The sequence below is a fragment of the Sorex araneus genome, chromosome 1, assembly GCF_027595985.1.
Source record: "Sorex araneus isolate mSorAra2 chromosome 1, mSorAra2.pri, whole genome shotgun sequence".
Lineage (NCBI taxonomy): Eukaryota > Metazoa > Chordata > Mammalia > Eulipotyphla > Soricidae > Sorex > Sorex araneus.
The window spans coordinates 148,991,464-149,017,460 of record NC_073302.1 but is presented as its reverse complement, the minus strand read 5'-3'; the positions used below and the strand labels follow the sequence as shown (position 1 = coordinate 149,017,460).

General features: G+C 48.7%; 2 protein-coding genes across 5 annotated transcripts in view; both read right to left on the bottom strand.

Annotated features, from left to right (window-relative positions):
• Positions 1–2,470: 2,470 nt before the first annotated feature.
• Positions 2,471–22,587, bottom strand: MARVELD2 (MARVEL domain containing 2). Its single transcript, XM_004608545.2, has 7 exons — positions 22,228–22,587; positions 14,989–16,173; positions 13,022–13,057; positions 7,904–8,052; positions 7,350–7,521; positions 4,581–4,631; positions 2,471–3,743 (listed from the first exon to the last, which is right to left on the bottom strand). The coding sequence occupies exons 2-7, from the start codon at positions 16,156–16,158 to the stop codon at positions 3,621–3,623; spliced, it is 1,701 nt and encodes a 566-aa protein (XP_004608602.1). The 5' UTR covers positions 16,159–16,173; positions 22,228–22,587; the 3' UTR covers positions 2,471–3,620.
• Positions 22,588–23,229: 642 nt separating this feature from the next.
• The window catches only part of RAD17 (RAD17 checkpoint clamp loader component), a 32,681-nt gene continuing 29,913 nt past the window's right edge, over positions 23,230–25,997 (bottom strand). For all 4 annotated transcript variants that reach the window (XM_055133558.1, XM_055133543.1, XM_055133562.1 and 1 more), the window contains one exon: positions 23,230–24,120. In XM_055133558.1, coding sequence (XP_054989533.1) covers positions 23,853–24,120 — 268 coding nt within the window. In that variant the 3' untranslated portion in view covers positions 23,230–23,852. The remainder of the gene's footprint in view (positions 24,121–25,997) is intronic.

Here is a 25,997-nt window from a genome sequence, read left to right as displayed (position 1 = left end):
CTGCACATGGAGCCAGCGGGCCGGAAGCACATGGCCGAGTGTCAGGGAGGAGACCCCTCCGTCCTTTACTTCCAGCCCCCCAAGTTTCAGGCTCTGGAGGTCCCGGCAATGGCTGTGTGTGGGTGTCTGTTCAGTGATGAAGAGACATTCCTGAAGACACTAGCGGTACAACCAAAATTCTGTGTGTGTGTCTCTTTGTTATTTTTTCTGCCTGTCTGTATCCAAAGCCCTTGCTCCTCCCTCAACCACCCTACCTCTCTGCAGGAGAACCCCCCAGGGGAGCATCTCAGCAGAAGGCCAGACCACCTTCTGGAGCGCAAAGTCCTGTTCTCCAGCCTCCCTGCAACCATAGTCTGGCAGAGAGACTAACTTCATATGACCCGATTCTCACTCTGAATCATTGCAGGGCTTGGGGTGGCTGGGGAGGGGGTTGTGGTATTCACACACATTCTCAGGGACCAGAAACCAGCTCCAGTGTGGGGGGAGGAAGGGACTGGAGATGCAGTGCTGGGCCATGAAAGCCAGGGTTCCTGCCTGCAGAGCCTGTGCTCCAGCCCCAGGGGCCACCTCCCGGGCCCCTCACTCTGAGTCAGAGACTTCCCACGGCGAGGATGGCAGGTGCAGGCTGTGAAGGGGGTGCTAGCGACACAAGCAAGGCTGGGGTGTTGTTCCTAGGGCAGAGGCTCGGGGCTCCGGCCCTCTCTGAGAGTGGATCAGTGAGTGCTTCCATTTCTTAGGGCTGGAGCCAGTTGCTAAGGGCTGGGAGCGTGGCTTCTGGTGGGCACTGTGTGAGTGCCACCACTGCCACCTGTGTGACCCCTGATGAGCTCATGCTTGGCCACCACCATGTGACATGGGGCCTGCGGTGAGCACCAAGTCTGGAAACATGCCCCACAGCCTGGCATGTGTGCGTGCCACTCCCCACTACAACCCTGTCACCTCAGCAGTGCCAACAACAGGGCAAAGGGGAGTAAAAACAATATTAAAATGAAATTTTAAAAAAAAGGAGGGCCGGAGAGACAGTACCGTGGGTAGGGCACTTGCCTTGCACACGGCCAGCCTGAGTTCGATCCCTGGCATCCCATATGGTCCTCTGACACCACCAGGTGTAATTCCTGAGTACAGAGCCAGGAGTAACTGCTGAGCGCTGCCTGGTGTGGCAAAAGAAAAAAAAAAGTCTTAAAAAAAAAAAGAGTCAAAAAATAAAACCAAAAGCAGGGTGGGAGAGATAGTCCAAAGGTTAAGGTGTTTGCCTTGCAAAGCCAGCCTCCTGGTTTGATCCCAGGTGGAAATAGTCCCCTGAGCCCTTCCAGGAGTGATTCCTGAGCATTGCAGGGTGTGGATCTAAAAGCAAAAGAAAAATAAAATACAAAAGCAGTCTCTGTGAGACTAGAGGCTGGTAGGTGGAGTCACCAACAGAAGCCCAGGGCCACCAATCCTCCAGTCGTGGACAGACCCGCGTGGAGTCTGAGCTCCGCAGAGCCTCCGTCCCAGAGCCCACAGTGCCCAGAACTTATACTCCTGCCGCAGTGACCAGTTCAGGGTGACGGGTGCCCAGGAAAGCAAGACGGTGGCCGTGACATTGAATGCTTGCAAATAACAGGGACGAGGAAAGAGTGAGTCAGCTGGACACCATGACCTTCCGGCTTTCAATGACGTTCCAGTTTATTTCCTGATAATCGAAAGTAATTTCCAGAACATGCCCAGTCAACACAGGAATTCGAGGAGAGCAAACAGTCGGGGCACCGCTCAACAATAGGGCACGGAAATGTTAATTTGTCCCGCCACAGGTGTCAAAACCCCAAAGATCAGCTTTACAATATTGGGTTTCAAAGATTAACATTTACAAATGCAGTAAAAAAACAAGAGTCCCACAGAGCTAAATTTCTTTCACATCACTTCAAGACGGATCTGAGTCCTAGAATTTCCCCCAAATAGTAATACTGCGTCTTTTATCTTTCTTTCGTAAATTTTCAGTGCCAAGGGTCTCGTGAAGGCTGGGCTGGCACCTTATCCCTGAGCCCCAGCACTCATATTAACTTATTTATTTAAATTACTGATGCTCTTTTATTCTCATCCCTCAAGTGCAAGGGATGGAACCCAGCGCCCAGGTCACGCACAGCCTCTTGCTCTACCACTGAGCCCCACCCCTCCCCTCGGAACTCTTGAGTGAATCGGGCTCGGGGGTGTCAGAGGCGTCATGAGACTCAGGATGCTCAACGCAGCCTAAGAACCACAGATTTAGAATATTACCAGCAGGCACTGGAGAGACAGTACAGCAGGTGGGGCACTTGCCTTCCATGCGGATGGCCAGGGTTCGATCCCCAGCACCCTTTAAGGTCCTCTGAGCCCCACCAGAAGTGAGCCCTGAGTAGAAAAGCAGGAATAAGCCCAGAGTACTGCCAGGTGTGGCCCCAAATAAAAAAACAAAACAAACAAAACCAACAAAAAACAAAACCCAAAACCCAAAATTAGCAACAGATAGGAAATAAGATTTCACTGGGAAAGAAACCCCAAGATCTCACCAGTGACAGGCTTTTTTTCAGGGGAGGAGGGTATTGGGCCACAACCAGTGATGCTCAGGGTTTCGCCTGGCTCTGGGCTCAGAAATTACTCCTGGTGGGCTTGAGGACCACATGGGATGCCAGGAAACTAACCTGGGTCAGCCGTGTGCAGGGCAATGCCCTCCCCACCGCACTCTGGCCCCTGCCGCAGTTTTGGAAAGCCTCTGCTTTTTAGGAAACTAGAACTGTCCCAAAGCCAGCACGGTAGGCAACGAGCACCAGGCAGCACCTGGGAAAAGGCAAAAGGCAGATGCTGCCCAACAGGAGTTAATAACAAAGGGCATTAAAGACCTTTCTGTTCCTGCAGTTTTTGCTTTTTTTTTTATCATATTTTTTAAGGCATTCATTGTTCATATGAATAAAAATAAGGCATTCTGGCTAGGGAGGTAGCTCCATGGGTGAGAGCAAGTGCTTTACAGGAAAACCTCAGGCACACCAAAAAAAGTATTTCTTTCCCCACCCCGCCCCCCCCTTGTTGCTTGGGGACAGGGGGCTCACTCCTGGTGATGTTCGGAGGAGACCAGGGCCACACCCAGTGGTGCTGGGGAGCTAAACTCAGGACCATACACATACTGGGCATGTGCTCAACTACCGAGTCGCACCCAGGCCCCTGAGGTCGCCCTTAGGTTAACAAGAACTGTGATTAAGAAGTTATATATAGACGAATACATAATGTCTCTCAGTCTTAGTTAGGGCCCTTAATACACCTGACTTTGTTGAGAATTGGGTTATTTTGGAGTCACACCGGGTGGTACTCCGGGATTACTCCTGGCTCTATGCTGAGGGTTTGTTCTGGCAGTGCTCAGGGACCATACGGTGCTGAGGATAATCCCAGACCCCAAGCATGCAAAGCATGTGCTCAGCCCTTTGTGCCATCTCTCTGGCCCTGCTGTGAAATGTTTGCATGAAATTATAGTGTTTGACCACTGCATATTGGCCAAACCAACTCAGAGCTCCATCAGGAAGCCCTGGCTTCTCTATCTGAGATTCAGATTAAAAAAAAAGTCAGTAAATAAATATCAAGTTTTTATATAAAAAAGTGGTTTCAAATAAGGCTTAACGGTAACCTTGTATATCCCAATTCATTACTTTATCATATTCTTGGATTCTTTGTTTTATATGAGACAGTTTATTCTTCAGATAATCACAGCGTTCTTTTTTTTCCAGAAATGTAGGATCCTGGAAAAGAAAAAAAAAATCAACATTATTCCAACTCCTGACTTCTTCACAGATATTACCCGGAGAGTGACTTTCACAGCACTCTCCTGTAGTCAATTTCTAAGCCTGTCTACCAAGAGAGATACTTGAGTAATGCACTTATTTTCCTGCCCTTGGTAGAAGAGTATGGAACCAGGTCTCATGCATACGAGGCATGTGCTTTACTGCTCAGCCACATCTTCTTTTACTGGAATTTCTTTTTCTTTTCTTTTATTTTTTTGGGCCACACCCACACCTGAGCTCAGGGTTCACTCCTGGCAGGGCTTCTGAGGACCGAGGACTGTATGTAGTGCCTTGGATTGAATCAGGGTCAGTGACATGCAAGGCAAGCACAAGGTAAGTAAGTACTGTACAGGTTGTACTATCGCTCCAGCCGTGGAGTCTATTTTTCTAAGAGTCTTCATAGTAAAATCAAGTGGGAAGCCCACCTTTCAGTGTCTCAGCATATTAAATGTCATTAGTGCCATAAAATACATTTTTTAAATAGTAAAGGACAGAAAGATAGATGGAAGCTTCCCACGCTTTAATTGTGAGCGTTTAGGGGAAGTTAGAAGCAGTCCTCTTGCAGGACATGCCGGCGGGGAGTTCTAGACAGAGACTCATTTCCCTAGCGGCTAAACCGGCTAGGGGCTGAATTATTCAGGACAGAGATAAGAAGAGAAGCACGCAGCAGCCACCCATGCCCCCAGCACTTACAGACTCTTAAAAACAAAGAATCTATCTATCAGGTAAGCAAATCTAAAGACTGCCAGCCATCACTATTGTACCTATAAGTGAAGGAGGAAATAGTTTACTCACATTCTTTTTTCTCTTAAATTCTTCGTGGATTCTTGAAATTCTCTCATGTTCCTAAAAATAATATATTGACACTTGAGCGAAAACATTTGCATTTACTCAAATCATATCTCAGAGTTAACTCAGATAACATTTGTGCCTAAGACTATCATGAGAATGTTCATGCACGCAAATGCAAATGCAATGCACTTGACAAGCACTGCAGAGCTGCCCGGCATTGGGACCCAGAGGTGACAAGGGAGACAGCCCAGGCCTTCAGGAGAACTGAAACCAACCCCCAGGTCTGGCCACTGCTAGCCAGATGCGTGCTCTGTACACAGACTCAGTTTCCATATCAGGAAAAAAGGAATTAATAACCATTGTGACTTCACAGGGTTGTGAGCAGTTTCACTTACTTGAAATAATCCTTAAAAAGTACGTGGCACATAATAACAAGAACATTAATTGTCATTGGGACTTATATTCATCCTCTTTGGGAAGGCCTTTTTTTTTTTTTTTTCTTGGTACTAGGGACGGAACACAGGCAAGTGCTCTAGTGCAGAAACACAATCTCAGCCCCTGGAAGTTCTCTTACAATTCTTTCTTAGTGTTAGAATTTACGTAAGGCATCTGAAAATATGTATGTCAAGACATTGGAAAATAGCTAACACATGATTCCTTCTGAATGCATTGATTACTTATTTTTGGTCACACCCTGTGGTGCTCAGGGCTTACTCTGGGAGACCATACGTGATGCCAGGGTTCAAATAAGGGTTGGCCAAGTGCAAGGCAAGCACCCTACCCGCTGTACTATCTCTCTGCCCTCTACCTTTATTCTGTTAAAGTTAATATAAAAATCTGTTACAATTCACCAACTTCTTTTACATATTTTAACAAGTTTCTTGAAAGTCTATCCACAGGAGATAAGCTGTCAGACAATGCTCTCAACTTATTCAATAAAACTATGTTTTCAGATTGTTAGAAGTGGTGAGCCTAATAAAGAAATCTTATGACGTACAGTTCTAAACACTTCCCTGGGCTCAGAGCGATAGTGCAGCGATAGGGCATTTGCCTCATGTGTGGCCAACCCTGGTTTGATCCCCGGCATCCCATTTGGTCCCCCAGCAGAGTCAGGAGTGATTCCTGAGTGCAGAGCCAGAAGTAATCCCTGAGCATCACTGGATATGACCCCAAAAGCCAAAAAAACCCACAAAACAAACAAATAAAAAACCCCAAAATAAACCTTCCCCTTATAGCATTTTGCACTACTTACCAAAATTATTTCTCAATAAATTTTAATATAAAAAATTGTTTAGTTTTATTCTGGGCCACACCTAGTGGTGCTCAGGGCTTACAGCTGGCTCTAAGTTGAGGGATCACTTCTGGAGGGGATCAGTAGACTATATGGGTGCTGAAGGTTGAACCCAGGTCAGCTGCATGCAAAGCAACTGCCCTACCTGCTGTACTAACACTCTGGTCCCTTCTTTTTTTTTTTTTTTTTTTTTTTTTGCTTTTTGGGTCACACCCGGCGATGCACAGGGGTTACTCCTGGCTCTTGCACTCAGGAATTACCCCTGGCAGTGCTCAGGGGACCATATGGGATGCTGGGAATCGAACCCGGGTCGGCCGCGTGCAAGGCAAACGCCTTACCCGCTGTGCTATCACTCCAGCCCCATCTGGTCCCTTCTTATTCTTCCTTCCTTCCTTTCTCCCTCCCTCCCTCCCTCCCTCCCTCCCTCCCTCCCTCCCTCCCTCCCTCCCTCCCTCCCTCCCTCCCTCCTTTCCTTCTCTCCTTCCTTCCTTCCTTCCTTCCTTCCTTCCTTCCTTCCTTCCTTCCTTCCTTCCTTCCTTCCTTCCTTCCTTCCTTCCTTCCTTCCTTCCATCCTCCCTCCCCTCCTCCCTCCTCCCTCCCCTCCTCTCTCTCTCTCTCTCTCTCTCTCTCTCTCTCTCTCTCTCTCTCTCTCTCTCTCTCTCTCTTTAAAATTATTTGGCCACACTCAGCAGTGCACAGGCTTTACTCCTGATTCTGTACTCAGGAATGAATCTAGGCCATCTTGGGAGAACCACACAGTATGACTGGAATTGAACCAGCGTGGCTGCATGCAAGGCAAGCACCCTACAGGCTGTACTATCTCTTGGTTTCCAGTATGTTTTAATTCTTTGGTGACTTTTACATACCAAGACTACAGGTACTTTAACAACAGTTTGGTGTTTTGATTTCTTGCCAAAGCGAAGAGAAATAATCTCAATTATCATCTATCTGGGGCTGGAGCTGGAGCTTTAGCACAGCAGGTAGGGCATTTGCCTTTTACGAGGCTGACCCGGGTTCGATTCCTCCACCCCTCTCGGAGAGCCCGGCAAGCTACCAAGAGTATCTCGCCTGCACGGCAGGGCCTGGCAAGTTCCCCGTGGTGTATTCGATATGCCAAAAACATAACAAGTCTCACAATGGAGACATTACTGGTTCCCACTCGAGGAAATTGATGAGCAACGGGATGACAGTGACCGTGACAGTCATCTATCTATGTTGGTATCTATGTCCGTTTTGGGGGCTACTCTCAGCTCTGTGTTCCGGAATCATAGACAGTACCGGGCCTCAAGCCAGGGCTGGCTATATGCAAGACAAGCACCTCACCCACTGTCCTCTCTCTGGCCCCTGAACTGTCACCTTGGCCTTCTTGAAGGACTCTGGTGGCCACAGAAAGCAGATGAGATTGGCATCCTGACACTTCAGGAAGGCCAGAGCTCCCCTCCCTGTCTGTCCAGTACGCCCCCTGCGGCCGCAGGACTGACCTGGTGGTGTTCCGAGCGGTGGGGCAGTCTGCTCATCACTGCGTCCAGCTCGTCCAGCTTCCGCAGGATGGCCTGCACCTCTGCTGAGAGCTCTTTGTACTCGGAGAACTGGTCCTGGAACACGGCTTTATAGCGCTCCCGCTCGTCATCCGTCTGAATGACTGGGTATTTTCTGAGAGGGGAAAAAAAATAAACTGGAGTTTAAACAAGCTCAAGGGGAAATCAGGTTCGCTTATTCCTCATGGGTCATGCTATACCCTCAATTCAACAAACACGATGACACACAGATTACACAGAAATCAGATTTTTGTGGGGTGGGGGCTCGTGAGTGATGCTCCAGAAGCCAGGAGGTCCCTACCAGGGATTCTGGGTTCCATTCGAGGGTCCCATGGTGCCAGAGATGGAAGTGGGATCCATCCCGTGCAAAGGATGCAGCCAAGCCCAGCACTATTCTGAAGCCCCACAGACATGATCCTCTGCAGAGTGTTAATGTGGGGACAGACGGAAATGAAAGACGGCAGGTCAGCGTCCACCAGGAGGACAGAGCTACTTACGCCACATAGTCAGGCAACACCACAGGCTTCGGGATGTGGCCTGGTGGGATGTAGCCGCTCAGGACTTCGGGCTTCATTTGGGGGCCTCTCAGCCCTTGGAAATTCACCTCGTGGTCCCTCTGCCTGTCCCCGCCAGCTGCTGTTTCAAACTGCAGGAAGGGGAGGAAAGAGGATTCATTTTTAAACAGAGGCAGAATTTTTTTTTGCTTTTTTTTGGGTCACACCCAGTTATGCACAGGGATTACTCCTGGCTCATGCACTCGGGAATTACTCCTAGCGGTGCTGGGGGACCATATGGGATATTAGGGATTGAACCCGGGTCGGCCGTGTGCAAACGCCCTATCCAATGTGCTATCCTCCAGCCCCAAGGCAGATTTTAAAAAAATAAACCTCCACCACTTTTACTCTGAGAAGACAGGGGGGAAAGGGACTGGCCAGAGGAAGAAAAGTGGAAAGGGCAATTAACCTCGCACGCCTGGGTCAGAGAGAGAATGCAAGGGTTAAGGCGCTGCTTGCCTTCCAGTGCTCACCCAGGTTTAACCCCTGGCACCACATAGGGCTCTCCAAGCACAGAGTCGGACTAGCCATCCCCCCCCCCCCAGCACTGTCAGGTAGGGACCCACAGTGAAAAATCAAACAAAACCCTGTACTCCAGAATGACCTACCACAGTAACAAAGCAGTCTGGATGCTTTTGTCCAAACTGAAGGACACCTCCCTGAGAAATGCCATGACCTACCCCGCAGTCTTGGGGCCAGAGAGATAGTAGAGGGGTTAAGGTGCTTGTCTTGCACACTGCCAGCCCCAACCCCAGACACTGTGTGATCCCCTGAACACTTCTGGGAGTGACCGCTGAGCACAGAGAGGAATAACTGCCAGCTACACCAGCTATGACCCCCCCCTCTCCTCAGGAACAAAGTCCCATAAAGTCACATGTGTATGTGTCAGACGTGGATGATGGTTCTTTGGGGAGTTGTGGGGGGTGTTGGGGCCCTACCTGTGGTGCTAGGTACTACTTCTGGCTCTGTGCTCAGAAGTGATCCTGGCGAAGCTCAGGGGACCATGTGTGATGCTGGGGACTCAGGCCCGGGTCACGGCTGCTGCAGCAGCAACTTGCAAACCCAGAGCCTTTCTTCCTGTACTATAGATCTGGTCCCGGATGTGGGGGGTCTTACGTATGTTATTTATAGTGTATGGTTCATGGAACTGGAAAAAGAGGTAAAGGTTCAAAATAAATTCCGGAAGAGAAAACAAAGCTACAGAAATGGACAGAAAAATTTTTAAAAATCGCACCTGAATCAATGACCAGCATCCCCTGAGCAGATCAGAAAGGGAAATGAGTTACATTGTTTCCCAGCCACTAAAAGGGAAGGAAGCAACTCCACAGGAAAGGCTGTGAATATCTGTAACTCGCTTAAGTGCCCTTCAAAGTGTGGTTCCCCGAATGGGGCTGCAGGAATTACCCTCTTTCCCCAACATAAAGAGTTCTTGAGGCTTTTTTTGTTTGTTTTCTGGGCCACACCCAAGCTATGCTCAGGTGTTACTCCCGGCTCTGGACTGTGGGATCACTCCTGGAGAAGTTGGGGACTTGGGGTAGGAGGGGTTTGGGGGGAGGGCGGGGGAGTTTACCATATGGGACACCAGGATTAAAATCTAGGTTGGTGGTGTGCAGTGCCTTATCTGTGTCCTATCACTCTAGAGGCATTTTTAATTTAAAAAAAAAAAAAATTTTTTTTTCCAAAAGAGGAGAAAGAGGCTAGGGGATGGCTCATTAGTAAAAGTGACTACCTCGAAAGCCAGAGGCCATGAGTTTAAACTCCACTTAGCCACCTGCTCAGTGCACATCCCAAAGGCTCTGCCTGCTGGGCCTCTCTGGCACCTCAACCAAGGTGTGCACTCCCTAGGGAGCACCCCCAAATAAAGCACTGTCGCCAGGAGGGCGACCCCAGCAAGAGGTGTGAGTATGTGACCCTGGGTGAGTGTGACAGCTATAATGAGTGCGAGCACCACAACTGGTTGTGGTGACCCCTGTCACCGAAATCACTGCCAAGGGAAGAGATGATGGGAACAAAGAGGGGAAGGGAGCGAAGCGAAGGCATGGCTGGTCCTAATCCCACTTTTGTACTTAAGTGGGGAGTCATCTCTGCTGGCCTCATAAAAAAAAAAAAACCTGCCCTGATTTTCTTGCCATTAAAAAAAGAAAGAGGGGCTGGAGCAATAATACAGCAGGGAGGCAATGGTCTTGCATGCAGACAACCCAGGTTCAATCCCCGGCACTGGGTTTGACTCCCCACACCCCCAAAAAAGAACGAAAAAGACCAGAGCGATAGTACAGTGGGCAGGGCATTTGCCTTAAATGGTGGCTGACCCAGCTTCATCTCTGGCACCCCATGGGGGGGGTCCCCTGAACCCACCAGGAGTGATTCCTTAGTGCAGATTCAGGAGTAAGTCCTGAGAACCACCCAGTGTGGCCACCAAAATAAATGTTATTTTTAAAAAATTTAAAAGAAAGAAAAAGGCTAGAGAGACGGCTTGATCGAATGAACACATGCTTTGCATGTAGGAAGTCCAGGTTCAATCCTCAGCACTTTGTGGACACCCCCCCCACCCCCTAGCACTCCAGAAATAACCCCCCAACCCCACAGAGCGGGGACTCAGCAAGTTCTTTGGGTCCTCTCTCCATACCTCCCACCCTGCTACCCAAAGGAGAGGAAAACAAGGCCATGGAGAGAAGTGACTGGGCTGAACCAAGCCCGGCTGGCACTGGCACAATATCAGAAACAGGAACAATGAAAGAAGAGGAATGATGAGGAAACAGCCTACGGCTGGGGGTGCGACTCAGCCCAGGGGGGTTCGATGCCCAGCACCGCAAGGCCCCGGATCCGAGCAGACTCTGAACAACGCAGGGTGTGGCCCCAAACAGAACCACAGGAAGTACGGGGGAGGGGGGCAGACCTTCAGCTCCAGAAGCAGGCTGAAGGGAAGGAGGAGCGGTGGGCCACGTGGGCAAAGACGGACACACAGGTTTTGGGCTCGGGAAAGAGCTCTGGGGGCCCACTGAGGCAGTGCTCACGTGGGTGAGGCCAGTGGATCCCAGAAAAGAGATTTCTGTTTTGTACACGAAGAGCTCGGGTGCAGAGAAGCCTCCTGGTGGTCACGGCGGTGAGGATGTATTCAGGCACGGGGAAACCCGGGCACTGAGTATGTATGTGGTTGCACAGGAACTGCAGCTCAGGACCGCATGAGCTGGAAGCATAGGGGGGGGGGCAGAGGCACCAGAAGCCCTCCCGCCCTGCCCCTCCAGGGCCCCCCCCCCAAGCCTTCCAGGACTCTCTGAACTGAACTGAGTGTGGCCTGGGAGGGGCCCTACTTGTTGGAGAACAAAAGATGAAAGCCTTTCAAGCCTGGCTCTTGGCTCTGCCAGGGAACTTAGAAAACCCTGTTTCCTGACTTCCCTACTTCTGTGGCTGCCTCTGAGGTCTGGCTGAACGTGAGCTCATTCTCAAAACAAGCGGCTCTTGCTCTTAACTCCCTGGCCGGCACGCACTCGGGGTGCCGGCTGTGAGCCAGCCCTCCGGGAAGGTGAGGGGAAGGAGACGCTCGCCAGAATGGCGGGGTGGAAGGGGGACTGTCATGGGCAAGCAGAAGGTAGGCTGAGCCAGTGCACCCCAGGCAGCCAGGCTGGAGTGGGGCTAGTGTCAGCACACCCGGGTCTAACTCCCTAGAGGGGAGATGACGGAAAGGCCCGAGGCTTTGACGATTAGTAGAAATCGATTAACTTTGAGTTCTACTAATTTTATAATGCAATTATCCCAAATAATTTTTTTTTTTAACTTTTGGGTCATACCTAGCAGTACTCAGGGGACACTTCCAATGTGGTGTTGGGGACGGGAGGTGTGAGTGAACCTGACCTGCGTGCAAAGTTCGTGCACAATAATCCATGGAGCTAACTCTCTAGTTCTACCCTAAATAATTTGACTGTACAAGGAAATGAGAGCCAAAAAGATATATAAGTGCTGGGTATTTTACAGCAACTGGCCTAACAATTTCTACCACTGATGTATTTACAACACTCCCACTCTGCTCCAGAAGGCAGGGAATGACCGTTGCCCCCTCCCTCCCCAGAGTCTCCACTGTCCAGGGCATTTTAGGGAGGCCAGAGGTTGGAGCAGATCTTTTCTGCCTTGTTATTCGCAGGTTAGGATGCCACTTCTTCATGCCAGTGAATGATGTTTAATCTTGAAAGTGAATCACAGTATGGAGCATTAAATATAAATGTTTCTGATTATTAGAGTGCCAGGGATCAAATCCAAGGCCTTACACATGCAAGGCAAGCGCTGCACTGCTGAGCTACGTCCTGGGCCCACAGAGCTGAATTTCAATGTATGGTCTCCTCATTTAGCTTCCTGATAATTAACAAGCCCTGACCCAGGGCACCACAGAGCCTGGCCAGTGTAGGAGTTGTGTTCAAGGGGTCGCACTGGCAGAAAGTCAAGTGGGTTTGTTTCAGCCTAACTAGATTTGCAAACCAATGCAAACACAATTTCTATGAGTATTATTCAAACTACCTACCCAGTGTTTCATTGGCACGTTAAAATTTTTTTAAATTTATTTTTGTTTTTTTGTGGGGGCCACAACCAGTGATGCTCAGGGCTTACTCCTAGCTCCACACTCAGGAATCACTCCTGGTGGGGCTCAGAGGACTATACGAAATGCTGGGGATTGAAACCAGGTCAGCAGCATGCAAGGCAAATGTCCTACCCACGGTATTATGGCTCCAGCCGCTCACTGGCACATTTGTTCAATGAATAAATTAATAATTGCACTGATGTATGAATTAGGGTTCCTTGTGTCCAAACTACCTATTTCATAAATTACTTCAGCATGAATACAATATTTTTAGATAGGATATATGTGTTACAACAAAAGAAAATAAACTTAACTTTAGAGAAGCTAAATGCAACCTTGTCTAATCTGTTCCTTTTGGCACTGAAAAAGCGGAAAGTTCTATTATGAACTCAGTGTTCTGCAGATATATGATCTATCCTGTACTGTACATAAACAGATGAGAGAAAAGTTGCAAGTCTGAAAATAAAATACAAATTGAACTTTGTTCTTACCACTCTCCTTTTCGATGGAAATGATGGCTCACTTATCTGGAATGAAAAGAGTTAGAATTAAAATCTTTCATAAGTATGTGAAGCTATCTGTAAATATTTCCATCCTTTTTCATTTAAGACCCAATCTCAATTCACAGAGGCCAATTTTCTATTGGCTAGATGTTTCTCATCTCCTTTGTTCTCGTTTCCTGGGTGGCAGAGAATTAGAGGGGGTGGAGGAGGAATGGGTGCCTGGGACCATTTCCTACCAATGAGGCTGAGAGCACAGAGTGGAAACAGGTGGTGACGGAGACGGCTAGGTTTGGATTACCTAGAGATTTTACTGGCAATTAGTATCTCCCATTATCCTGCACAATTAAATGACTCGGAATGAACACACTATAAAATTAATAGAACTAAACATAAACTAATGCCGGGAATAGAACCTGCATGGGCCGTGTGCAAGGCAAACTCCCTCTCCACTGCACTATCGCTCCAGTCATTACTTAACAGACAAAAAAAGCCACAGGCTGGCCATTCTAGCATACGGAAGGCTGCAAATACACAAACAGGTCCAGCCTCCAACATCAGAGTGATTCAAGTCTAGTCAATCGTTATGAGAAGTTTTATGGACGGGAAAAGAAATTAACTTACTCTAAATAGATAATTATAATCACTGGAATTTTGAAATGACATTAAGAATTCTGCTATTAAACAGAAATAAAACTGGGCCTGCATGACAGAATAGCAGCTAGGGTACTTGCTTTTCACAAAGCTGGCCTGGGTTTAATCCCTGGCACCCTACAGGGTCCCCCAAGCATGCCAATACAGATCCCTAAGCACAGAGCCAGGAGTAAGCCCAGAGCACCACTGGTGTGGTCCCAAAGCCATAAATAAAGAAATAAAATTCTGAGAGGGCAGGAAAGGAATGTAGCTTAGCGGTAGAGAATTTACTGTGCCTGTGAGTCCCTAGGATCAATCACAGGCATTGCTGGGAGTTTAAAAAAAAAAAAAGAAAGAAAAGGAAAGGAAATGCGTGTGGTTTACTATTACTATTCACACTAATTAAAAGTTCAAGTTTGGGGGCCGGAGCGATAGTCCAGAGGACTGGTCATTTGCCTTGCACATGGCTGACCCGGGTTTGATCCCCGGCATCCTATATGGTCCCCTGAGCACCGTCAAGGAGTGATTCCTGAGTGCAGAGCCAGGAGTAACCCCTGATCATCGCCCAAAAGGATTTAAAAAAAAAGTTCAAGTTATCTGTATATCCAGATATACATGTTTTAGAAATATGCTTAAAGTATTGAGATAAATTTGCAAAAATGACTGGAACCCAGGCTGAGTTCTGGTAAGAGGAACAGATGACGAGGGAGAGAGTGGAACCGTGGCAACACAGTCGGTTCTCTTTCACTTCTGTGTGCCAAACAAGGATGCAACATTGATGAAGAGGCAAGACAAACTACAAAAGGCAAACAAATGGATCTGGATAACACAACTGAAGTTACCCGAGGAGAAGCGAGTACGGGGAAGTCAGGGGTAAGGTAGGAAAATTAATTTCACATACACACACACACACACACATATGTGTACATATATATACCGAGAGATCTCGCCTGCACGGCAGAGCCTGGCAAGCTACCCATGGCGTATTCGATATGCCAAAAACAGTAACAACAAGTCTCACTTGGAGACATTACTAGTGCCCGCTCGAGCAAATCAATGATCAAGGATGACAGTGACAGTGACATATATATATGGAGAGAAAGAGAGAGCACTCATTACAAAATAATAAAATGAACAAAATAATAAAATTTCCAGAAACAATCCCAGAGCACAGACTCCAAGTAGCACGTCCCCCCATACCTACAGCACTCCACCGGGTGTGGCCCCCAAACAAAAGTAAACAAGCAAGCAAAGGATCGCTTTGAAACGTGCACATTTAACAGAGGGGAGAGCAAGAGAGGGCCAGAAGAAGTCTCCCTCCTGACCTCCTGCTGCTCCAGGTACTCCCTGTGTCGCCGGGCCGCCTCGTGCCTCCACAGCTTGAGGCACACCAAGGCGCTGATGAGATAAACAATCATGGTGACGAACAGGAAGATGATGGCTGCTATCTGCCCGCTCTCCACCCGGCAGAACATGGCGTTCACCGGCGTGTTGAATAAGGGGTAGGAGCAGAGTCCACCCCGGTTGGTATCGTTCACGTAGACGATGGCTGCTGCCATGTACAGCACGAACAAGGCCACGTTGATCCCAAACTCGGTGAGGGGCCACCAGTTGGAGTCCAGGAGGATGGTCCGGTAGTACATGGACATGCCGAGGACCAGGACGATGATGGTGGTGATCCAGGCCAGCCCGGCCACCACGAGCACAAAGGGGGTCTTGGGGCCGCTGTAGTAGTAGCCACTGTAGGCGCTGCCCAGGCCGCCCACACTGGCCATGCCATAGGGCTGCGAGTAGCCGAACAGGTTGTACCACTCGCTGTCCTTGTGGATGTAGGCGGTGACGCAGGCGAAGACGCCGGCCCCCAGGAGCAGCTCGGCCACCCCCAGGATCCTCAGCAGGCCGGCCCAGGACTTCATGTAGGCGTACTTGAGGTGGTAGAACTCCACCTTCTCGCTGTAGGTGCGGGCCGTGTGTGCGGGGCGGCCCAGGGAGCCGTAGGGGTCTGCGGGGGATGTGGCACCTGCACCTCCCCGGGAATCCATGCTTCCCCCGCTCCCTCGGCCGGGCTCTTGGCACCAGCTGCTGCTGCTGCCGCCGCCGTGGGGGGGCCGATGCCCCGGCCAGCCCGGCGAGGCGGGTGGGGAGCACTCCACCCCGTTGGAAATGTATCGGATGTCCGACACGGGCTTATCCCATTCCAGGTCCTTCCTCCTCTTCCCTCGGAAGAAGTGCTTCCAGGACTCGGGGACGAAGCGCCGCACGGGCTTGAGATCCGGGGCCACGGCCGGCTCCTCGGTGTCGCTGGCACCGAAGTGCGGGCCGAAGGGTGGCTGTAAGGGGAGAGGGGGCGGAGGCAGCGGGTCGGCGCTGAGTGCCAGCTCACAGTCTCGGAGCTCCTGGAGGCTTCTCACCGAGCCATCGCCATCGGGCAGATCCCGCGGGACCTCGTTGTAGTGCCTGTCCTGGTTCCTCCACCTTCTGTCACTGGACGACATTGGTGAGGGTCACGCCTGTGGCCAAGAAAAGAAAAGTCATCCTAGGGCTGGAGCGATAGCACAGGGACAGGGCGTTTGCCTTGCACGTGGCCGACCCGGGTTCGATTCCCAGCATCCCATATGGTCCCCTGAGCATCGCCAGGGGTAATTCCTGAGTGCAGAGCCAGGAATAACCCCTGTGCATCACCAGGTGTGACCCAAAAGGCAAAAATAAATAAATAAATAAAAAGTAAAAAAAAAGTAATTTATATTAAAAAAAAAAAAAAGAAAAGTCATCCCTATGGTTATCTACGGACTGGAGCGATAGCACAGCGGGTAGGGCGTTTGCCTTGCACGAGGCCCACCCGGGTTCGATTCCTCTGTCCCTCTTGGAGAGCCCAGCAAGCTACAGAGAGTATCCCGCCTGCACGGCAGAGCCTGGCAAGCTACCCATGGGGTATTGGATATGCCAAAAACAGTAACAAGTCTCACAATGGAAATGTTACTGGTGGCTGCTTGAGCAAATTGATGAACAACGGGGCTACAGTGCTATGATTATCTATGCTTTATTTTATTTATTATTTGGGGCAGTTGTGCACACCAGGTGGTGCTCAGGGCTTACGTCTAGCTCTGCACTCCTGGCAGTGCTGGGGTACCATGTGGGATGTCAAGGACAGAAGCCGGGGCAGCAGCATGCAAGGTAAGCGCTCTACCGGCTGTACTATCACTTTGGCCTGTTACTTCTCCTCTTAATGATGCTGCACCTAAGAGCAAATTTTATGTGCCAAGGAGCAAATGCTAACATCCAGAAAAACATGATCACGTGTATTATAACAAAAAAAATACAGAAGTGTGCATTTCAATATAGCCAACAGCTCTATAGGGCTGTAATCAGTGGACACGAATGGAGTTCATTTCCTAGGCAGCCTCCCCCACCCCCTCCGTCCCTTCCTGTCTGCTGCTGCTCAGATGAGCTGGGGTCAGGCACATGCCTGGGGTGTGATGTTTGCACACAGAACTGTAGGTGGCACACCGGGCTAGGGGACTAGATTCCTTTGATTGTACAGCTTGAGAACAATCTGGCTGTAGAGCTGCCAGGGGTTGCTGTGGAGCTGGCACATGTGTTTCCCGGGGTTCACAACTCCTGGTGCTGCTGTGTACACACCTGTATGTCCCAGCCTCCACTACCCCCTGCTACCTTTCTGGTGGTGGTGGTGGGGTGCCATATTTTTGGTGCTCGGGAGCCCTGTGCAGTGCTGAAGACTGAACCTGGGGCTCTCGGATGCAAGCAAGTGCTTTAGCCAGTTATCTCCGTGACCTCTCACACACCTATTTTAGCTGCAGTGATCCTGGGGGTGACACCTTTTTGCTGGAGCACTTGCACACACCTGGCTACAGTGTGACCAGAAACAACCTGTAGCCCCTGCAATCAGAGACACAGAGCTACCAGGTCCAAAGAGCAGAGCCACTGGGGCTGAGACCAACAGATGAAGGAGCCTTGGGAAATTATGGCTCTACGGCACGTTCTGTAGAGCCGTAGAAGGAATCTTGGAAGGTCCCAGATTCCTAAACTGTGGGTTGCAACTTCCTAGGCGGTACTGTCCCTAAATGTGGGGTCATGAAATTTTTGTTTTAAAATAAATTTATGATTTATTATCAGTAAACATATGATTTGTGTATGTACATTTTATATACCCAAAGTCATGTAAAAATTTCTCTAGAAAAAAGGTGTCACGAGTGAAAAGTAGTTTAAGGAAGCCTGCTCTAAGGCACTGGGGTCACATGCAGATTTAGGGCAGTCAAAAAATTTTTTATTTTTTAGTTTTGCTTTTGAGCCACACCTGGAAGTATTCAGGGGCTACTTCTGGCTCTGTGTTTGGGGGAATCACTCTTGGCGGGGCTCAGGGGTCATGCAGCGCTATTCTGGGGGTCAAATCCAGGGCCCCCTATATGCAAGAAATTATCTCGAGCCACATTACAGGCCCTCAAACTTGAAATTTAAATCCTAACTCTGAATTAAAACATCTAGAAGTTTAAGGCCAGTGAGAGAGCTTGGCAGGCAGGGTGCATGTTTTATAGGGTTTATAGGCTACCGTGCACCACGAAGTCCCCTGAGCACCAAGCTAGGAGCAGCTCCTCAAAGTACTGCTAGTTGTGACTCCAAGGGAAAGAAAAAACCAACAGTTAAGGGGCTGGAGCTATAGTACAGCAGGTAGGGCATTTCCCTTGCATGAGGCTGACCCAGGTTCGATCCCCAGTATCCATACGGTCCCCTGAGCACCGCCAGGAGTAATTCCTGAGTGCAGAGCCAGGAGTAATTTTGTGCGCTGTGGGGTGTGACCCAAAAAAGCAAAAAAATTAAAAAAAAAAAAAGTTAAGAGGATTAAGGCACTTGCCTTGCACAAAACTGACCCCAATCTGATCTTGGGCATGGTAGGAGAGACCTCAGAGCAGAGTCAGAAGTAAGCCCTGAGCTCCATTCCCCCCTACACACAAATCTGTAAGTCTCATTTATCTATGAGATCAACAAAGAAAAAAGATATAAAAATACAAGGAGACTGATTTGAGCAATGTAGGATGCCAACTTATCCCTAACAAGAGTCCTTTCCTAAGACACCCAAATCAAAATATTTCAGGGTTTGAACATTACTTGATGGGTCAGCAAATACTCTTCATTTTTATACACTCAACTCTGCCTTGGAATGGCCTGGGAGAAGAAGTTACACGCAGGGAGGGAGGAACCCCTTTCACTCCTAGTGCAGGGGAATCACTTTTAGAGAGATGCTGCTTTTCCAAAAAATATGAGCATTAGGGCCAGAGTGATAGTATGCAGTCCACCTGGGTTCAATCAATCCCAGGCAGCCCATATGGTCCCCCAGGCACTGCTAGGAGTGATCCCTGAGCACCACCAGGTGTGGCCCTGAAACAAAACAAAATGAACACCTGACAGTACATTTAAAGCATGAACAGTACATCTGAAGCACGTGCAGTCAAAAAAGTCACCAAAGGTTAAGATTCCAGGGCCTGGACTGGCCTGGTGACTAAAGTCCCTGCTGTGGAAATATGACACTGGGGGTGGTGCCTTGAGGCTGCCCAGAGCCTAAGAGGCCCTCCCCCTCCCCTGAGGGTTCTAGTGGCTGGGACCCTGGTGTTGTCAGACTGCTAGTCTCTGAAGCATAGCCCACCATGGGAGATGCCGGCAGTGGGAGCACGTGCCCCTAGGAAGCACAGATGTGAAGACAACTAAGGCGTGCAGCCTGAGTGGGCAGCAGCAGAAAGGGAAAGGAAGGGGGAGAAGATACCCTCGACGCACAGCCCAGAGCAGCAGCGATGACATGCCCACCACTGTCTCCAGAGCAGTTCCTTAAAGGAGATCTGCGGCTGCCATAGAGAAGCACCTAGAAGGAGTTCTCGTCACTTAAAAAGAAAGCAGAGAGGGCTAGTGAGATGGTTCACAGGCTGGAGCATGTGCCGCGCATTCGGGAGCCCCGGGTTTGAGCAGCACGCGTCCCCTGAGTGCTGTCGCTGTGGCTTCCAGACAACAGTCAAAAAGTTATCAAAATAAAGCATTTCCTGGGACACTGGTGAAGGGATGTTGACACTGTTGGTGGGACTGGGGCTGGAACATTGTAAACCTGAAGTTCAACTATGAACAACTGTAAATTACAGTGCCTTCATTTTTTTTTTCGTTTTATCATTTCCTTTGTTTTGGGAATCACACAAGGAAGTGCTCAGGGGTTATTCCTGCCTCTTAGCTCAGGAATCACTCCTGGCGTAATCAGGATGCTTGGGACAGGACCCAGGTTGAGAACTCACCTAACTGCTGTACTACCACTCTAGTCCCAATGCTGCCTTAATATTTAATTTAAAAAGGGAGAAAAATATAGAATCTCATTTAGCACTTAAAAAAATAAAGCAGTATTCCCTGTGCTCTCCTGAATGCGTATCTCTAAGTAAATTAAATCTCCTTCAATAAAAACTATTTTGCTTCACTCAAAAACAAACAAACAAACAAACAAAGCATTTACTAAACTTACTCATTTCTCTTCATAAAGCAATGTCCTGGACCGAGCAAAAAAAAAAAAAAAGAATGCCACATGCGAAGGTGACAGGTAGTTTAAGGCGAACTGAAATTTGCTCTTGAAGCCACTGGGAAGCATGTATTTATTGAAGCACATGGCACTACCAAAGCTCAAAACCATTTCATGATGCAGAACAGTTTAGAAATCCCAGGGGCTCGAGAGATAGTATGGGTGTAGTGTGCTTGCCTTACATGTGGCCAACCGGGGTATGATCCCCCGTACCCCATCTGCCAGGAGTGAGTCCTGGGCAGAGCCAGGAGTAAGCCCTCAGCACCACAGGGTGTGCCCCCCCACAATAAAAGAACAACAAAAGAAATCCCTAAGACTCTGATATACTTTACTTGGTAAAATAGAGACCTACCACTCATAACGTATTCCCTGAGCACCTGCCATGCACAAAAACCTACCAGTGAGACACAATGACTGAAATCTTGGCCACAGTGAAATTTAAATTCCAGGAGGGCTGATAGAGGCTAGATAAGGGAAGTGAACTAGATACAGCATGCCAGGGACCAAAGTTCTGGGATTAAGGCATGGCCAGATCGTACAGTTTAAAATAGGAACCAGGGAAATCTTCATGAAGAATATCACTTCTGAAGTAGGTGACAAGAAGAGCACTATGGACAGCCCGAGCCATGCAGCAACAGTACAGCGTCATGGCGGCACTGTTAATCAGGAAGAGATGCAAGTCAAGCTACTAGAACTCACAGGTACACTGGTCTTCCAGCTGTTGGGCAGATGGGGGCTGAGTCCCTGTCCTGATGAAGCCCCCACACCTGCACCCACAGCCCACAAACGCCTCCATGCAAACAGCCCAACTTACTTCTTCAAGAGCAATCTCTGAAGAGATGCCAAGCCGATAAATAATTCCAGATACACTGGTTTTCGGGCTAAGGCACCTCCAAATTCTACAATACTGAGAGACTAGTAGGAGCACGCCAGATTAAATGGAAAGTAGCATAGAAGCCAACTAAGCTCTTGGAAAAAAAAAAATACAGAAAGCTCAACTAGCAACAAACAGCTCAGTAAGCCCTCAGACAAGGACTTGAATGACCCCACTGTAAGATTTAACAATTTTCACAAAATTTCTTTTTCTTTTTGGTAATTCCATTAGCCATTTTGTTGTAACAAACAACATAAAATAATTGTTTTGCCTAAGGAGGCAGGCTGAAAGGGAAGTGGATGGGAAACTGGGGATAGTGGAGGAGGGCAGGTCACAGGGTGGCGGGATTGGTGTTGTTAAGACTGAATGCCCGAAACAACTGTATTATGAACAAGCTTTGTAAACCATGGCGTTAAAATAAAGCGAAAAACTTTTGGAAATTAAAAAAATCTACGATGAACGTATAACTACTCATCAAGCAGCTTCAACTAATTCAAGTAATTATCTATTCATGACCCATCTACTTTTGTCTGCATACCCTCTGCCAATAAGTACTCCGAAGCAAATCCCAGACATCAGATAATTTCATCTGCAAGATTTCTCCACCCTTTCATTTCTTCACCGCTTCTGCCTTGGGGAGAAGCAGCGTGGTGGAGTTTGTAATTCCTGTTAGAAACCCAGCTGGAGCTGTCAAGTGCACAGTCAAGTGCACACCTAGGAGGTGTGCACGATCCCAGATTAAATACAATCTCCGAGGGAATGGGTGGAAGATGGAGCAGAGGTCTCAAGTCCAACCCTTCCGAGGGGACCCTCCAATTCCAGAACTAACAACAGTTCCTGCCTAGTGCCAAAGCAAAGCAAGAGCTCTGTAAGCGAGAGCGACCGACGTCTATTTTCCTTCTCTCTTGGAAAAAAGGCTGAAATTCTAAAAAAGCAAAGTATTTATAGCGGAGAAACATTTTCTGAAGAAACAAAAAGCACAAGTAATCTGAGTAACTTTCACAGTCGCTCCCAAGTTATCCTATAGATACATTTTACAGGACAACTCTCCAGCCTTAACGCATTGGTAAAAGTGTTTCCCTGAATAGTTAACCGTTGTGACTCATGGAACTTAGACCACCTTACCAGAGTTTAAACACAAAGCCGTAGAGAATATACATTTAAAGGACTGTCGAGTAGCCAAGGATGTGCCTCTAGACGGGTCCGCAGTTTTGATCCCACCGTAGACTATTCCGCACGGAGACGCAGCGGGTCTTTGTTCTGCTCAAGCCCAGGACCCCGACTCCGTGCCCTGGGACGCAAGTGTGGTCGGAGTCGAACTGTCACCGTCAAGCATCCCCGCCTCTGGGAATCTCCCAGAGGGGTTGGGACCAAGAAAAGGGCCGATTCCCGGGGCTTTCAGGACGCCTGGGGTTGGGGGCGGCCCCGGGGCGTTGGAAGTGAAAAGGCGGAGACTTCTGGCCCGGGTCTCTCCCACCACGCCGAGCGGTGCGCGGTGCCGGCCCACCGCACTCTTCCGGCCGGAACTCAATCTCAGTCCCCCAAGTGACCGGAACGACGTCGGGGGCGGCCGGTTCCCGCGCCCGGAAGCCCCGCGGCCCCGAAGGGCGCGCCCCGCCGCGCACCTGTGCGCCGCCCGCGGCCGCTCCCTCCCCGAGCAGGCGCCCGCTGCCCAGCCACGCCGGCCAGGCCGGCCACGGCAGCTGCAGGGGGCGCCCGGGGAAGCCCCGCCGCCACCCCTGGCCCCCCGCGAACCTGACCCGGGGGCCCGGTCACGTGGGCCAGGCCCGCGCCCCACTCACCTGCGCGCCGCCGGGGAAGAGCGCGCCGCCTGCGGCACCGAAACGCCCGAGTCCCGGGGCGGGGCTCCCTCCGGCCACGCCCCCTCCGGGCCCCGCAGCCCGCGCCCCGCCCGCCCCGCCCCGCCCCGCCAGGCTGGGTAAGGACCCCCTAAGCCCTCACTACCCAGTTTCTCTACAAGGTGGCCGGCCACCTCTTCGTGCTTACTTTTTGAAGTTGGTTTTATTTTTTGACTGTAGGAAAGGACAACAACGGTGGACTATGACCCGGGAGTGATACATGACCAACAGTGCGTGCTGGGCCATGTTAAGAGGAAAGAGACAGAGAGAAATTCAACATTTTAATTCTCATATAAATTATGTAAATAACTCTTCCAAATGTATCCTAAATATTCCATTGTACAATAGTTAATGGTAGTATTTGAGAAGCCAGAGACCAAGGAAACTGAATAAGGCACAGATGTTTTACTTACACTTATAACTGTAACCATGAACTATTTTACAATTCATATTTACAACCCTCATGCAATTTCTATATTTTCAGTTCCTTCACATTGAGATTTGGCATAATCTTCGATATACCTCTGAGACCACACACAAGACTCAATAAATACTAAAGAGTTACAGGGACCAGGGATGTGGCTCAAAATGCGGAGCACATGCTCTGCATGACCCAGGGGTCAACCAGGCTCCCTGGCACTGCTGGGTGTGGCCACCACTGGGCCCAGCAGGTCAGGGTGCGGCCTGCATTCCAACCCCCAAAAAGGTAAGAGATTACTTTAAAGGCTGCATCTTCTATTTACTTCAAGATGACAGTAGTCAGTTCCTTGTGCTGACACACTACAGGAATGAGCAAACTGCAAATCACCTGAAAAGTATCATCTCTTTCCACTATCACTGAGTAAAAGGATTGAGCATCAATCAAGTAGCAATGTGAGGGCAGCATGGTGTCTATGTCCCATCGCTATCATAGTCCTCTATGATCATAACTTCTTCCTCGTCCGTGTCCTCCTGGGCTGAGAAGGGCTGAGGCTGGCTGGCGGGCAGTTCACTTCCACTATTCTGACTCAAAGGAAGCAAGCAAGTTTCCAGGTCAGTGCCATGAGCAGAATCACTGGAAGCTTCCTTTGCAGGCTGACCTGTGGAAAGTTGAGCTTCGTCTCCGCTATCAAGGTCCATCATTCCATGTTCTCTGTCAGTTAGTGCTTCCATTTTCAACCTGTGCCAGATTCATAGCGCAAATATTACTAATCACCTAAGGAAAGGAGTCCTTTAAATGACACCAAGTGTGATAACCGTAAAACCATTGTGTTTACTCTTATTTATCATCATCCTCACTGTATTCAGATTGTCCATGCTCTATGAATAAATTGCAACTTACAAATAAGTTAATTTGTAAATAAGTCTAAAGCAGAGAAAAAAATTTAAATGGACATAAAACATAAAAAGACAATCTATAGAAATGTGTGACTGGCTATGAAGAAATTATTCAAACTATTTTATTTTGGGGCCATATCCAGCAGTGCCTGGGGTCACTGCCAGCGGTGCTAAGGACTGAACCTGGGTCTCCAGCATGGAATACATGTGTTTCAGTCCTTTGGGCTCCCTTACCCTTAATTTGCAACTTTACAGATGAAAATCAAAGGGCAAGTATAGTTCAAATGGTAAAATACACACCGAGCACGTGCAAAGCCTTGAGTTCAAGCCTTTTCACCCCTAAAAATCACCCAGTGTGAACTTGGTGTCCCCAGAGTACAGTGCAGGCTGAAAGACGGGTGTGGCTCTTGGTGGCCCCCAACACCACTAGCCTGAGCATAGCTGGTCCAAGCCAGACAAAACTCTTATTAGAATGGCTCTGGGTCTCCAAGCACTGCTGGGATAGAATATAAAAAATAAAATCAAAAATGAAAAGTAAAGTAACAAGAACAAAAGTTTTTTTTTAAAAAAAAAAAAAAAAGAAAGAAAAGAGGGCTGGAGCGATAGTAGAGCAGATAGGGCGTTTGCCTTGCACATGGCCGACCCCAGTATCCAATATGGCCCCCTGAGCACCACCAGGAGTAATTCCTGAGTGCAAAGCCAGGAGCAACCCCTGTGCAACGTGCTAGGTGTGACCCAAAAAGCAAAAACAAAAACAAACAAACAAAAAAAACCCACAAATAAAACATTAAAGAGAGCATAAAAGAAAGTTAACAGTAGTTATCGTAATAACACTGATAAAACCTGCCTCATATCAGATTAAGTAACTGAACCCATAAAAAATTGTGAGCTGCCTTTTATTATCCTTCCTTGATTTTTGATGTCATAACCTTGGGGAGAGAGGAGCCAGTGAAAAGAGTTGGTTCTGTTTTGAGTCAGAGGACTATAAGGGGAAAACCACACTTTATAAAAGGAAACAAGCCCTTATCAGAGCCCAGAAGTGGGATACTATTAAGATTCATCCATCATAAGTCTTTTTGGAGAGGCCCCAGAGACGGTACAGTGGGCGGGACATTTGCTTTGAATGTGGCTGACCCAGGTTTGATAGCTGGCACCCCAAACAGTCCCCCAAAATATGCTGGGGGTGACCCCTGAACACAGAGCCAGTAGTAAACCCTGAGCACTGCTGGGTGTGGGCTCCCCAAAACAAACAAACAAAACATAGGTTTTTTTGTAATTGAACAGGTAAATTCCACATACCTACCACAAAAATCACCCAAAAAAACCAATTTAACATTAAAAAGTTTATATTCAATCTGAGGAGGAAAAAGTGCTTAGGGATGCGAGATTTCCATTTGGGACCAGTAATAGAAGAGATGGGCAAAGTAATAGGTGCCATTTACAACTATTGCTACAACCAGGAAGCAAGCTATTTTAAACCTTTTACAAAGGCCTGAGTGTGTAATTTTAACCTTACAAATAAGCTAAGTATAGATAAAACATAGAGACTGTGCCTGTTACTAGTAATTGCATCAAAGCCATTTTCAATAAAACAGTATGTGTATGTGTATGTATTTTTTATGTAAGAAATATGGGGCTGGAGAGATAATGCAGGGATTAAGGCACTTGTCTTGCATGCAGCTGACCCCAATTCTATCCCCAGCACTGCATTTGGTCTCC

Bases quoted from the DNA above. Each gene is read 5' to 3' on its own strand.
- MARVELD2 (XM_004608545.2), bottom strand. From the start codon at position 16,158: ATGTCGTCCAGTGACAGAAGGTGGAGGAACCAGGACAGGCACTACAAC. The intron at 7,522-7,903 runs GTAAGTAGCTCT...TTCCCCTCTCAG, and splicing joins GTGTTGCCTGACTATGTGGC to AAAATACCCAGTCATTCAGA. The intron at 3,744-4,580 runs GTGAGTAAACTA...TTTCTTTTCCAG, and splicing joins AATTTAAGAGAAAAAAGAAT to GATCCTACATTTCTGGAAAA.